Raw genomic sequence first — 16,166 nt, 5'->3', positions numbered from 1 at the left:
AAGGTATTAAATAACAGCTTCTAGAAAAGACTTACTCGGTTTGAACAACCTGAAATATTAATTATTTGGGGACATGGTAGCAAGATAGATTGGCAGAGTATGCAAATGTATATTTCTGATAGAATGTTATAAAAAAGGAACCAGTGCAAGAAGTGGTGCCTTGAATGCAGGCAGGTGAGAGAAAGACAGAATGACAAAAAGAGACTGAGAGAACAGTGACAGAAACTGAGAAGAAACAGGCTCTTACTTCAAGGCTAAAGAAGCAAAATGCTACTTTGTGCAGAGTACACACGTGGAGTACTCCAAATTGAACATTGGCGTTCTCCAGGTCACAAGGACTTTGCTCTTTTTTGCAGCCATTACTAATTTACGTGCACACAGTGCAGTTTGTTTTCCCTGGGACAAAACTTTCCTCATGTGAGCTCCTTAGGGATAGATACTGTTAGGGAGAGTAAGTACGTCGCATGGGCAAACATGTACAAATGGTAAGAAAAGGAGATGAACTGAAAGATAGAGCTAGGAATTTCACTAAGAAAATGGAAGAGTATAGGATCCAAGAGAGAAATTTAGATAGAAAAATTCAAAACCAGGCATAAGAGAGGACACATCCTGGACTATTTAACTCTGGCTAAAGAATGTGTTTAGCGGTGTGTATGTTTTTGTGATGCTGTGACTAAGTAATTTCCTCTCCCATGTGGGAAAAATAGTGCTTGAATTCACTGTGTCTGTGGGGCAGGTGTGGGGAGGTGGTCCAGAAGAGGAAGGTGGTGTCAGAACGTGTTTGCATTTCCAGCTATTTTCCTCACACCTAATGAGACCCATGCTGTCTGTGGTTTTCCATTTGGAAAGAAATATACATGTGTCTTAACACAGTCATATTGGAAGTAAATGGAACTTTTTTTTTTTTTTAATAAAAGCACTTGAGGATCCTCTTTTTTTCTAAATATAAAATGTTTAATGATGTTTAATGTATGCAGAAAACTGAGCTTGCTAAGAGATAACATTTTCCATAAGGAAAAAGTTTAACTAGATAGTATGTAATAGGATGTGAAATTAATACCATGTTAAATTTTAAACAATCAAGAGTCAAAACTTACTCTGTAAGGTACGCCCACATCAACTGCTTCTATTAAGACTTCAGGTCAGTTGACACTTTTTTTTACTTTAGCAAGTTCCAAACTGGAAAAACAAGGGTGTTGCCAGTGGAGGTTGAGGTGAATTGAAAGGTGGGCGGAATGCCACCACCACACGAGCCAGCATGGAGATGCTGTGGTCAGCGCGTATCATGTCCATGAACCCCACCCTTTAAACAGGGGTTTCAGAATGCATTTTCTGTTTTTCAGGATGAATCTTCAAGTCATGAGTATAACCAGCGCACAATCCTTCTTTACGGAGTGGGCAAAGAGCGTGAAGAAGCCAGGCATCAGTTGAAGAAAATTACCAAAGATATTTTGAAAATCCTAAATAAGAAGAGCACCACAGAGAGCGGGGGTAAGGAGCCCTAATGCATTTGCCCCCATTGTGCTGTCGTTTGTCTTCCCCTCAGCGCAGTCTTTATCAGAGTCATACATGGCACGGTCAGCAGAGTGTTTCCTCCCCCGAATGACTGTCACGTTGAAATATGAATAAGCACATTGAAGTTTTAAGGGCTTGGTTCCATTTATAGTAATGCTTGCATGAAAATAGCACCTTCTATAGATAGATATAGGTGATTTTATTTGCTCCTCTTTTTTTCATATTTCCCAAATTTTCCACAGTAGTCATCCATAAAGTATTGAAGAATGAGTTGGAAAACCCTTAGGCTGGAAGAGGTCCATTCCCCCAGTTCCATCCTTTTTCAAGCTTATAGTTGGCTCTGGGTACTCATAGGTACATGATAATTAAAAGTCATGACATTGTAGTGGCTGATCTTTTCTTACGTTATCCAGAAGAATAATTGCAGTAGGTAGTGGAGGCTACCCACGTCTCCAAATGATTTCAAGTAAAAAGAAAACTGGGTCTTTACTCCATAATGCCTTTACTTGGAATGCTCTGTCACCAAGCTTTTTACATAGTTCTTACAATGAAGTTATGCCTTTGTATTATGTCACCATATAATATAATTGGAACTTTGTAATTATCCACTTCCCGTTTGCCTAATTACTCTTTTCAAAGTTTGTTTATTTTATTAGACAGTCATACGATTTAAAGTATGCTATCATTATGTATACTCCACTACCACCGCTGGTATTTATCTCTCTGTTACTTAAATAATATAATGGGGAAAAAAAGTTTGGATTTTCCCTGTGCAAACAGCACGCTTCCTACACATGGCATAAACCACCTCTAGGAATCCTGCTTTGTTGTTCAGTACAAAATAAATACTGTTTTATGAACCTCTCCACAGGGGATCCAGTCTTTAGGACTTTAACTGGATGAATTACTAGAGCTTGCCCACACTAGATCTTTCCCACAGGAAAGGACAGATATAACTATTGCAAATAGCTCTCTTTCCTCTCCATCGGTAAGGGTGCAGGTGCAGAAACAAGGTACAGGGTTTTTAGTCTGAATGTGTGTTTTGGGTGTCCGATGTCTTAGAACACAGCGGGAAGGCTACCTTCGTGTTATTCGCATCGCATTCCCTAACTCACTTCTGTGGCCTCTTAAAGAGTTAGTGCTACACAGGCGCCATGAGGTTGTGGAAGGGAAATGAAACCCTGTTGTCATTATTGAGATTGGGGAGGGGGGAAGAACTGCTCTAAAAAAACCGTTGATCTCTTGTTTTGCTGTTTTCTCTATTAGAGAAAAGAGGAAATGGGCTGAATCCCGAAGCCCTGCAACTAGCTAGCAAAGTATATTTGAAGCTACTTTTTGTATATTTGGGAATGGGACGGGCACTGTCTCCTTTAGAAGGTTCAGTAATATGGGCTTTTACCTAAATTACTTTTAGAGAGTCTTTTCAGGTCCTGTGGAATGTTTGGTTTTGGAACACTGAGAGGGGTGGGACGGGGAAGGAAGCAACGTGGTATCCTTTTCTGCTGAGTCTACTTCCTTCCTTTATAAAGAGTTTTTTTAAATGCTAGACTATTGTCTGTCCTGTCTTCGTACCAGTCTCTTAAATAGGCAGTTCTTGCTTGTGAACTCACCAGGAGAAAATCATTGTTGTTCCACGCTAATTTCTGAGATATCCGGTACAGTACTAGATGCACCCCTGAGGAGAGGGTCATCTTCAGTGGGGATTTTTGTCTTTCCCACGTTTTAGATAAAACTCCTCAACCAGAAATATGTTTGTTCATCTTCAGTGGGGATTTTTGTCTTTCCCACGTTTTAGATAAAACTCCTCAACCAGAAATATGTTTGTTAATTTGGGATGTAGTGGGCTGCCTTCTGATAAAGAGGCTGGTGAGGCAGGAAAACAGAAGTTGTCTTAGCATGTATTTGATTTCTGGCTACACATAAAAACATGATTTTGAGGAACTCATTAGGAGCGCTCTTAGATCAACCAGACCTTGCCTGGGGGCGGGGGGAGATTTATACTCTAAAGCTGAAATGACATTTCCAGTTGAACATGTTCAAATCTCATTTTACATTTACATTGACTAGTCATCTTTGGGTGTAAATTTTCAAAACATTAATGAAGTTTTACCATACCAATAAAAGTCAGAACTTCCAGGATTAGAGATTTAAAAAAAAAAAAAAAAAGGAAAATCAAAATTAAGCAACAAGAGAGCAATAATATATATTATGAAAGCAAATTAACATAAAACAGATGAAAATCTATGAATTATGACTATATTGTTATCTATGTAAATGTCATTAAAATATTCCTTTGAGAACCACCACTAATTTCTTAAATTTTTCTCTCAAAGTGAACGTAAATTGCTAAGAGTCAATTGCATCTTTTTTATAAGAGGTCTTGAGAAGTTAGCTATGTGTAAGTAAACAGAGCCTAGTAATGTAGACAAACCAAAAAAAGAGGTATTTGTGAGTTCTCCTGCTGGGTCCACATCCTCCAGTCTGTTACTTTTCTTGGTAACAGACTTGGTTTTGGTCCCAGGAAGGACTGAATAAATATGTTACCTTCACTTCCAAAGCTCATGGTACCCCAGACTATTGGTGTAAGTTTTCAGCCTTGGACTAATGATGTTAGTAAATGAAAAATTCAAAACTTGGGTATTTTATACATGCTCGTGACATGCAAACAGCTGTATTGAAGGCAAAATGCCACTTGTACCTTTGAGAATAGATGTTGAAAAACAAGTAGGTTTCATGAACTTCTTTCTTATTATTTGCGTTACATTTGGTGATATTTGACAAAAGTGACACACAATCTTGTACCTTATGTTACTCAGCACCTTTTAATTCTAAGTTTGTTTGTTTTAGGAAACACAACCGCCTGGGTTTTTTGCTTGTCTTTTGCCTATCTATAAACCACAATTGCTTATTGTTGAAAGAGAAGTCTCCTTTCTTCTTGTTATTTTCTAAAACCATTACCTTTGCCATGAGCAAAGCCTTTTGAGTTTAGTGAAATCGTTCTTTTATCTTTAATGGAAAAATCAGTAAATTGAACTCTGTTCCCCAAATTAAACTTTCCCAAATAAGATGATGTGAGTTAGAGGGCTTTTTTCTCAGTAGGCTTTGACTGCTTAGAATCATAGTGTTGGAAATGGTCTTTCATGGAGATCGTATAATCCAACATTTCCTTTTTGTTTTTAGATTTGTGTTTGTAAATACATATATTAAAAATATTTTAAAATAGGACCTAATTATTTCTGGATCTTATCCTTAGAGCTGTTAAGAGCAATAGTCCCTCTGGAATAAGCAATGTTTATAGTATTTCTTATTGATATTTTCTTCAAACTTCTTTATGCTAAATTGATAAAGGTAGCACTTTTCCATTAAGGCGGAGTGATTTAATTCCTTTCTACCCCTAAAAAAGTTAGGAATTGTGTAAATTTCCTTTTTTACATACTAAACTGCTTGGGAATCTCCTAAGAAGATGCCAGTGAAGTTTCCTATTACATCAATGTGAGCCTCGGTGAATTTTTTTCCCCCCCATTCATTGTTGATATCGTATTTTAAAAGTCCGTGGGTAAGAAGCGTTTATAGAGGGACTTCTCATTAATAGCTAAAAGTTTAGGTATAGTACATAAATGAGAATTGTTTTTTTGTTTTTTGAGTTTTTTGTAATTTTATGTATGTATGTATGTATGTATGTATGGCTGGGTTGGGTCTTCATTGCTGTGCGTGGGCTACTCTTTGAGCTCAGTAGTTGTGGCTCGCGGACTCTAGCGCGCAGGCTCAGTAGCTGCGGTGCACGGGCTTAGTTGCTCCGCGGCATGTGGGCTCTTCCTGGACCAGGTATCGAACCTGCATCCCCTGCATTGGCAGGTGGATTCTTAACCACTGCGCCACTAGGGAAGTCCCGAGAATTGTTAATTTTTAGAAAAAAAATAAAATTACCTCAACAATATGAATCAATCTCAGAAGCATAATTTTGAGTGAAAGATGCCAGATGTAAAAAGTACGTATCATATGATTCCATTTGTATAAAGTTCCAAAGTGAGCAATACTAATCCAAGCCATTAGAGGTCAGGATCTTGGTTCTCTGAGGAGGGAGAAGTGAGTGCAGGGAACCTGAGGGGGCTTCTGGAGTTTTGGTACGTGATTTTGTGATTTGAGTTTCATTACATAAATTTATTTTGTAGAAATTTGTACAATTTGTAGAATTTGTAGTGAGTTTGTACAATTTTCCATTCGTATGTTATACTTCAATAAAAAGTATCCATTAAAGTCAAGAGCTTCAATTAAATGGAAAATAATGTACCTACTGTGTGTTTATTTAGGTGGAGATGAGGGACAGAAAGCCAGGAAGAGCAAACAGGAGGCATTTCCAACACTGGAGACTGTGTTCACAAAACTTCAACTCCTTTCATATTTTGATCAACATCAAGTGACATCTCAGGTAGCCATTAAAGCTGTTTTATTATGCATTTGGGATATTTCCTTAAAAATCTCTTTCATGCAATATATGTTTTTGGCTTTACTTGTTTTATAAATACATTTTTTAAACATATTTGGAAGCGTCTTAAACTATCAAGCAGTTCAGTTTTAAGTGTCACGTTGCCTTCCTCAGAGGAATTAATTTTTATCATGGAAATATTTTTACCATATGATAATAATCAACACTATATAAAATAATCTATAATGCAGTACTTATTACATTTTAGTCCTACATTGCTATCAGATAAGGGAGAAATCTGTTGATGACTGAAGAAAAATTACTCTGCCACTGAGAAGAAACCAAATCTATCTTGTTTTACAAATCCATTGATAGTCAAATAAATGTCATCTGGAAATTAATTAGCATTTATTGTTGTTCTACCTTTAGGAGGGTTGGGTGTAGATCTTAATGACAACTCGGCTTATTTCTTCAAATTATAGTTGTTTTAAGGATATTATTGCATTTGTACATGGTTTTGTTTTCTGTAGAAATATGTTTCAACTTCTAAGTAGAATCACGTATAAATTCACATTTCTTACCTAAAAAATTGAAGTAATTTAATAAATAAAAGTTATTTGGACTGTTGGTCTTATGATTACTTTCACTTTTTTTTTTTTTTTTTTTGGCACAGATCTCTAACAATGTGCTGGAACAAATCACAAGCTTTGCATCAGGAACATCGTACCATCTCCCGTTGGCTCACCATATTCAGCTGATCTTTGATCTCATGGAGCCAGCACTGAATATCAATGGCCTCATTGACTTTGCAATACAGGTGTCAAAGGGATCCTGCTTCTCTCTTTTTTCAGAAGGCAAACCTGCTAGGCATTGTACAGTTTAAAATGAGCCACCCGGTGCATTTTTGAAGAGTTGAAACATTCTGAGTCAACAGTATTCAACTAGCATTTTCAACTAGCATTTTAATTGCATCTGTGTTCATAATTTTCAACTAAATAATTATAATTGGTGCTAAAATATAGTAATAGTCATTTTAAAACATGAGAGCTTTGAGGGTATTTCTTGTTTGTCTTTTGTTTTTTGCTTAGGGAAAGGTCAAAGTTTGTTTTCTATTTATAATAGAGTATATTTTAGGGAAGAGCAGAAAATATGAAACATTATTAATTTGTTCCACTATTTTTCTTATACACATACTTGAGTTCATTTGTTATGTCTCTAGTGAGTAGACATAAAACTTGGTTTCTTTGACTTATTCTATTGGAGGTGTTAGCTTTGTTAATAATAAGAAAATGATGATAAATAACTTCCATTTGTTGAAAAGGAGGGGAAAGTGGAAAAAAAGTCAGAGGTGGGGATGTTCTTCTCTGAAATTATCCAGTCCAGAACTTTGGACCACCATAAAGTTTTGATAACTGTTTCAGTACTGGGTACCTCTCGATTGCATGGACCATGATGCCCAGAGAGAAGGAAAATGCTATAATTTGATAAAGTATTAAAAATAAAAACCAGTGAATTCATTGGGGTGCTGAGACTGTGGTTGTATATGTGCATGTTCCTGGGGCAGGACAAGGAAGGAGATCAAGTAGTTTTAGGATGACTCAATATATCCGTGGTTTGTAAAAATAAACGTCTTTCCTATTTGTTTTGGCAGCTACATTTTTCTTCGATCTTTTCTCCCATTGTAGCTCCTGAATGAACTGAGTGTTGTGGAAGCCGAACTGCTCCTGAAATCCTCCAGCCTGGCAGGAAGTTACACGACGGGACTGTGTGTCTGCATTGTGGCTGTTCTCAGGCGATACCACAGTTGTCTGATCCTGAATCCCGATCAGACGGCCCAGGTGTTTGAAGGGTTGGTATACCCTAGAATGTGTAATTTGTGATGAAATATGATAGTGGTTTTAAGAGAAAAATTGTACTGTTTGTTTCATAAAAAGGTATAACCCCGTTATGCCAGGAAACGTTTATCGGAAAGGAGATAAAAGCATGAAAAGCCCACCTGCCTGCCTGGCTACCTCACTCCCCCTAGGTGCTGTCATTCCTGCTACCCAGCATCCTGGCTTATTATGGATGGTGAATAAGTGAGTGCTTCTTCACTCATGTAATTTCAGTTTCTATTTGGAGAATCCAACGCCAAATAAGCTTTGCACATACATCATCTTATAGATTTACCTTTTCAATTTTATTTCTTTTATAAATTAAAGGAAATTTTTGACAAGGGTTAATCTAGAATACATGACTTCTTTGATTCTTAGTCTTTTTTCGGTTTGTGTGAATTGTAGGCTAAGGTTTTCTCTACTACTGTTAGGGAAGTTGGGCCAAGTAATTACATCACCCCCATTAAATGAGGCCGAGGTTACTGGGACCAGAGAAGTATAATGAGCTGTCAGAAAACCTATTCTGAGCTCCTTTTTGTCCACTGCAGACTCCTTTCTCCAGAGCTTTATATATGTAAAAGAAAGGCAGCCCTCCTGGGCCCAAAAGAAACATGGGGTTCACAGTGCCTTTTTTTGGTAATCTAGCACATGTAATCAACATGTACTCTATTCTAGAGTGGCATCCATTTAACAGCAGCTTTTTAGGAGAAGAGGAAAAGCTGCCACATTAATTCTACACACAAAGATTTTTTTTTTTAATTTGAATATTTTTTTATAATATTCTTTATGGTCTCAAAGATGTTTCTGTAATAAACATGTAAATCAATAACCATAACCAAATTAAATCCAATTATTGTTACATTCAGTTTGTAAAAGAGGCTGTCTCTTAATTATATGTGCTTTTCTTTAACTGCATTTCCTAAGATGAAATATTTTTACTTTGTAATCTTGGGGGAGAAATACATTCTTTTTTTTTTATTAAAAAAAATTTTTGTTAACATCTTTATTGGAGTATAATTGCTTTACAATGTTGAGTTAGTCTCTGGTGTATAACAAAGTGAATCAAGCTATATGTATACATATATCCCCATATCCCCTCCCTCTTGCATCTCCCTCTCACCCTCCCTATCCCATCCCTCTAGGTGGTCACACAGCACCGAGCTGATCTCTCAGTGTGATGCAGCTGCTTCCCACTAGCTATCTATTTTACATTTGGTAGTGTATATATGTCCATGCCACTCTCTCACTTCATCCCAGCTCACCCTTCCCCCTCCCCGTGTCCTCAAGTCCATTCTCCACGTCTGCGTCTTTATTCCTGTCCTGCCCCTAGGTTCTTCAGAACCATTTTTTTCTTGACTTCAGCTTTTAGCCTTAAGTAGCATTTATGCCCTTAAACTTTTGCTAACATTGAGCTTGATTTAAGTTTATTATTTCTGTGCCTCTTCTTTATTTACACCCTTCCTCACTTAACAAATATTATCTTATCACTTGAAGGCACATCATTTAATATTTTCCTAATCTTTCCTTCTATCTTGTCTCTCCTATTCTTGGTTCTTTCTTCAATTTTTTCTCTGAGATCAGAAGTTAGCAAACTTTTTTCTGTATAGAGCCAGATAGTAAATATTTTAGCTTTTGTGGACCATAAGCTTTCTCTTCATATGAGAGCATAGCCACAGATAATATACACTTAGATTATTACTAAGTGACATCTGAAACATCCCTGATATTTTTAAATGTAAGGAAATGACCATCTTAGAATCCAGGAAATACAGAACTATTTTATAGCCCTCAACTACCCTGTAGGGTTGACTAATTAGTACCATTTTATAAGTCAAAAAACAGAAACTCAGGCCTGTTAAATGGAATGGTAGGTGATGTACCCAACATCAGATAGCTAATAAATCTCCCAGATTGCTAAAAGTCTTTCTAACTAGGAGCTCATTCATGCTGTTTGATTTATACCATACTTTTTAAAACTGTGTATGGAACCATCTCTAGTTGGTCATGAAATGAATATAATAGGTTTTCACAAGTATTTTTTTGTTTTTGTTTGTTATTTTGGATTTATTTCATTATCATTTATTTTGGCATTTTAAATTTGTGTTCTAGTAAATGTTCATAAAATCATATTTGTTATTCACTTTATTATATTTGTTCTTTATCATGTATAGTAAGGATAAGTATTTTCCCCAAAATTATTATTTTGGGTTTTTTTCTTTTTTCTTTTTTTTTGCACTTATATGAATAAACATATTGGATCTCAATGTAAAATGTTTTTCTTACCTCGAGCAAGTGAAACAATTATTGAGGAAACAAACACTCAGTATTTACTGCGATACAGTAAATGCCTAGCAAACTTTCAATAAATGTTTACTTTAATCACAAAATAATTCTTTGCTTGTCAGGGTATATCTGGAATTTTTTGGTTTATATAGGTAACAACTGATTGAATCATCTACTTTTCTTCTTAACTGTGGGACAATTTTGCTATAATTGACAGCCTTTATCAGTTACCTGCATCTGCTGATGTCAGTTCACAGGGCTTGGGATGCTACATGGCTATTTCTTTGCATAGTTTCCTCGGTCCCACCTCTGATATTTGTGACTCCAGTGTCCTTCTCAGCCTTGACATGCTAGGCTCCCTCCCGTCCCCTAAACAGTGGAGAGGGCTCCAGACTGGGGTTCTGGAGACCTAACTTCTCTTTTTGGATCTGCTGTGAAGTAGGTCTTTGCCTTGTGGGAAAGCTACATCACCTTCCTGAGCCTCAGAGCCCTCTTTGTGAAATGAGGAAGGTGAATCAGATGATTTCTAAAGCCCTTTTCAGCTTTAATAATCTGAGTCATCTGTGACACTGTTGTAGTAGTACCGAACCCTGTAACAGAATGCAAGGTGACAGTGGAATCAGACTCACAGATAGGTGGATGGACCACTAGTGTTTACTTCTGTGTGGTATGAACTTTTGTTTTGTATGAATTGTGGCCCAAGAGGCCATCTTTCTGATCTGGGGAATTAGAGTAGTAGTGGTACTTCTGAACCGCAAGTCTTAATGGAGAATGTCACTAAAAAGAAGGGGTTTTAAATTCTTATTAAGATAAACTAAAATAAATTTGTTTCTAGTTTGGAAAAACAAGGAGAACGTGACCTCAAACCATGAATTCTTCGAGTTCATGCCAGAACCAGCTCATGGTCTTGAAAATAGATTTCCCAGACTTACTGATGTGAAGAAATTGCCCTTTTACATAGTGGACATGGGGCCCTTTGCAAATTTCTGGAATTTGTCAGTCTTCTTACTGATGAGAGATTCTCTCCTACAACTTTTGTGTCCTAGTCACAGCAACTTTATTGGTGGATTCCTCCCTACATATCTTCTGTATGGTGGAATTTCTTTCATTTCTTAATGTTAATGGCATTTCTGAAGTGTTAAAAAAATATTTAGTGTTTCAATATCATAATAGAAAACTGATATTTTATGCAGTTATTTACTTGGTATAATGATTAGTGTTAACAATCTGGTATCTTTTTTCTTACTTGAGTAATACATGGACACATTCTCACTCTAAAAGATCCAAGCGGTAACATACATTAGCAAAGTGTCTCATTTCTTCATATATTTTTCTCCTCAGATTGTGTGGTGTGGTAAAGCATGTGGTGAACCCCTCAGAATGTTCTTCCCCAGAAAGATGCATCTTAGCCTACCTCTACGATCTCTATGTGTCATGTAGCCACCTCAGAAGTAAATTTGGAGACCTCTTCAGGTGGGTAGAAGAAAGTCAAAAGAATAGGAATAGGATTGTGCCTATATTTGTTTGTGTACCAAATTGTCATCCTTTTGAATAATGCAAGTTAATCCTAATTACATCTGCCAGAATTCCTATTGAATTATCTTTCATTGTAGCTGTAACCTCCTATTCCAAATCACTATGCATGTTTAGCTCTGATTGCAGTTTTGATATAAGAGAAAACGTTCTGTATTTTGCAGTTGCTGTTACCTCCCTTGGAACATTGTCTCCCCACTGTTTGCGCACCTACTTTCTCCCTGCATTTGCTTCTCTGCCTCCTTGAACTTCCTACTTCACAGAACATCTCTGACTCCCTGTCATTCTCTGCATCTTAGCACTTGTACCCGCGACAGGTAGACAGGTGCTGGAGACTCTGTACTTCCGTAATGGTGTTTGAGGAAATTTAGATGATTAACTATAAGTTGGGGGAGGGAAGGGGGCAGTAATAGCTGGCAGAATAAATTTGGAATCTGGAAGCAGGCAAGGAAAGAATAGGCAATTACAGTTTTCTTTGCTCTCTTGTATCTTGCATCCAGCTTGTTTGTAAATCCTATGAACTCTGCCTTCCAGGTACATCTAGAATCTGACCACTCTTCATTGCTTGGCAACTACCACCGTGCTCCTCTCTTGGTTGGACCATCGTAGTGTCCTTCTAACTTGTTTCTCTGCTTGCACCCTTGACTCTCTTAAGTGTATTCTCAACATGTCTTCAAAAGTTATCCTTTTGAAACTAGAATAACTTGAAGTTTTCCAGTGGCTTCTCATATCTACTCAGAATAGAATTCAAAGTCCTTACCTAGCCTTTAGGATCTACTGGATGCAGTCCTGTCTTCCACCACTTTCTCTCTGTCCATTCTAATCACATGGACCTCCGTATTGGTCTCCGAACGCTCGAAGCACACTCCCACCTTGGGGCTTTTGCACTTGCTGTCACCTCTCTCGCGACGCTCCCTCACACAGTTCGTTCAGGGCTCTATCTCCCTGACCACCCCACTGGAAATAGCCCCTCCCCCCGGCCTCCGTCATTCTCTGAACTTTAGCACTTTGCCCTTCCCCATTTCATACATTATGTATTTATTTATGGTCTGGCTCCTTTCTAGAATGTAAGCTTCATGAGAGCAGAAACTTTCTCTAGTTTCTTCATTGCTCTATCCCAGTACCTTGAAGAGTGTCTGGCTTATAGTAGGCACTGCAAAAAAAAAAAAAAAAAAAAAAAATCTGCTTAAAGAATGATATATACCAAATCAAAAACCATGATATTTTTAATGGTATTGATAGGGAAAAATGTGAAAGTATGTTCTTTATGAAATGAATTAGGTTTCAAAATAATCCCTTAGGGAATGTCTGAGTGGGTCTTAGGAACCATCTTTGCACAGAAACGTTGTAATAATAATACCCCTTATTCTTCTATTACTTTACAGAGCGCTTTCAGTTTCAGTTTACAGTTTTCAGAGAGCGTTCTCATACAAGACTCAGTTCTTGCGACAGCCGTGTGAATTTCCCAAGGAAGCCACAGTTGGGTATATTTGACCTCTAATGCTCCTGCAGCGTGGTGAAGCATATTAAATGAGTTAATTCAAGTAATGCACACTGGCTGTGTGGAGATTTAGGAGACCAGCCATGAACTGAGGGGCTACTTAACATCAGCACCATGGCGCTTCACAAGGGGTTACCCGTCTAAAGTTTCCTGGATTAAGCCATGGAAGAGAACTGCGTTTCTCTCAGGAAACCTTAAAGTCAGGCATTATTTGTAGCTTGGGATTATGAAAAATGGTCAAACAGAAGTTAGATATGCAGAGACTTCTGTTTGTATACTAATAAACCAGTTTTAATGATTAGATCAGAAACATCATCTATAAAGTTGTGTAAGAATCATATTTGGAGAAAATAGAGCACTAGTCACGTCTGCTTCTGATTGAGCTGCTGCTTTGTGCCAGGCACTATGGCGGGTTATTTCCATCAAGATCTTTAATCCTCCCAACAACCCCAGGAAGTAGAAATGATTTTTCCTATCAGCAAATGACTGTTCCTCATTATAAGTTAATAAATGATAAAGCCTGGATTTGAACATAAGTCATTTTGGCCTCAAGGTGTGTGTTGCTTTCATTACTCTATCAGGTTTTTCTTATACATGCAGTTTCAGAAGGAAAATGTCTGAGTTTCTGTTTGTTTGGTTTTGGTTTGGGGTTTTTTAAACTCCATATATGCCTGCAACAGAGAGTGCTAAGAATTTGAGAGTGACCTAGATGGCAGCTAACATTTCACTAAAACCTAGAGCTCATCTGGAAAGAATGTAATAAGTGAAATATGAAGCCTAGAAGTGAAGGGACACGAGACTTCACCATGAACCACAGAGCAGAAAAACTGCCAGAGGAGGTAGGAGGGCATCAACTTGAGAGAAGTCTCTATACTAATCGAAAAGTGAGGCTGACTCTTATAAAAATTAAGAAAGAAAAGCAGAATTCTTTTGGTTTCTAAAGACAGACAGGGGTAGATTGTTAGAATTAAATGGAAAGTTGAATAAAAAGAGATACTGCTTTGCTATTTGCAGAACTCTGTTTCCTTAAAGACTCAGAGTATTGGGAGGTGGAGGAAACCAGGGACCTGGTATTAGGGAGGGAACCGGCAGAGAGCAAAATTTGTTTTTGTTTCATTTTTAGTGGGAAAGTGAAACAAATTAAGAACTATTGCTAAGTGAGAATATATGCAGCCTGGCAGGGTTAAGACAGGGAAAAGGGAGATTTTTTTAAAAACTGGGAACTGTATAATTCTGTCATTTTGAATAGGTCATGACTTCAGATTGCGAACTTGTATCCTTCAGCAACCCCTGACAAGTTTTTATATAAGTTGTTTGCGAAGAAAAAGAGTGTAGAAGATTGTACTTGCTGCCATTTAGTGGGTGGCTTTAGTCCTCTCTCTTGGCCCAGTGCTTCCCACGCATATTTGGTACTTAGTTTTACCTGGGACTGCTTTTTAAGCATACAGATTCAGTACACCTGCAGTGAGGCCCAGGAGTCTTTTATTTTTAACAAATGCCCCAGAGGTGATTCTGAAGGAGGAAGTCTAAAGTCACATTTTGGTAAACACTGAACTGAACAATCTCAGTTTTCTTAAAGCAGTTGTCAATGTTAACAGCTTAGGGTGAAGAGTCTGTATGTCTTTTCATTTTTGAGGAAATCATTCCTGGCTACTGTTTATGTAGGCGCATAAGACTAGGACATGTGTCGCCTTGATCACAAATAAATTTGCTGCCAAAACTTAATCTAAAAGGAAAAGAGTCTCTGCTGCTTAAAAGAGCTCTTGAATAGAGAAGGTGAATTGTGGCTTATGGATTTGTTATCCACAGCAAGTGGGCAAGAATAGCGAAGTGTACATGGAATCTGAGCTTTGAAATCAGGTCATCCTTCAGCCTCATCTGCAGAGCAGGATTAGAGGGGATGCTTTCTAATTCCCTTTATAAATTTATAATATTCTGCATTTTCTTCAGATGTAATTGTGAATGTGGTAGACCTGGCTCTTAAAAAACTCTAGATACTGCTGAGAAGTACAGTGTGATAAATTTTTAGGAACAATGTAATAGTTTCTGTACTCTCATAGAATGTATGTATTCCCCATATCCCCCTACTAGAATTTAAGCTTCTTGAAGGCAGGAAGTGAGCCTCTCTTTCTCAGCTGTACCATGGTGCCCAGAGTAGCCGTGGCACATGAGCCCCCCTGGATACTCTGTACCAAGAGGAATCGCTTTACAGGATGAATGATTAGGACTAAAACACCGAGTTGTTCCTGATGTGTAATCCAATCCATTTTTATTATTCTTAAGTAATAGCACTTTCCAACCACTGTTCAGAGACAGTTGTTGGAAGCCATAGTAGATTATTTTGTAAAGCATGTAAAATATAGAAAAGACTTAGAAAATAATTAAGATTAGTACCCAGATGTCTTATTCTTGTTTTGTTCTTCCACCCATTCAGTAACTACTGAACTAGCACATTCCAAGCACTGTGTCCGGTGCCGATTATTAGGAAGTTGGAATCAAGAACCCAGAATGCGAACCTTCTCTAGGAATACATTACAGCTGCCATTTAATCTGTCCTTAAATGAAATACCTTTCTAGTTATTTTAGTTTTGTTTTGTCTTTTAACTCTTCTTCTTGTAACCTCAGTAGTGCCTGTTCAAAAGTAAAGCAAACCATATATAATAATGTGATTCCTGCAAATTCTAACTTGCGATGGGATCCAGACTTCATGATGGATTTTATTGAGAATCCCTCAACCCGTAGCATCAACTACTCAATGCTGGGCAAGATCCTTAGTGACAATGCGGCCAATCGCTACAGCTTCGTCTGCAACACACTCATGAATGTATGTATGGGCCACCAGGATGCTGGCAGGTGAGCTGGGATTCACGATTAACCCCACAGTTGTTGCATGGCTGCTCCTTTGAAATTAAGGGCTTTAATAATTGCCTAAGCAGACATTTGGCTTTTGTTTGTTTGTTTTTAAATCTTATTGTATTCCTGAATTTACCTCTGCTCTATTCCATGATTTTCTGAACCTGGCTTATTGATCTGG

General features: G+C 37.6%; 1 protein-coding gene across 3 annotated transcripts in view; it reads left to right on the top strand.

The window, feature by feature from the left end:
- Positions 1–16,166, top strand: part of MED12L (mediator complex subunit 12L) — a 317,353-nt gene that overhangs the window by 241,328 nt on the left and 59,859 nt on the right. For all 3 annotated transcript variants that reach the window (XM_082394311.1, XM_082394312.1, XM_082394313.1), the window contains 6 exons: positions 1,344–1,491; positions 5,826–5,944; positions 6,615–6,758; positions 7,627–7,790; positions 11,440–11,571; positions 15,758–15,985. In XM_082394311.1, coding sequence (XP_082250437.1) covers positions 1,344–1,491; positions 5,826–5,944; positions 6,615–6,758; positions 7,627–7,790; positions 11,440–11,571; positions 15,758–15,985 — 935 coding nt within the window. The remainder of the gene's footprint in view (positions 1–1,343; positions 1,492–5,825; positions 5,945–6,614; positions 6,759–7,626; positions 7,791–11,439; positions 11,572–15,757; positions 15,986–16,166) is intronic.

This window comes from Balaenoptera borealis (genome assembly GCF_965194805.1).
Source record: "Balaenoptera borealis genome assembly, chromosome: 5".
Lineage (NCBI taxonomy): Eukaryota > Metazoa > Chordata > Mammalia > Artiodactyla > Balaenopteridae > Balaenoptera > Balaenoptera borealis.
Note: the sequence above shows the minus strand (reverse complement) of the source record. Positions and strands in the feature narration are given on the sequence as shown.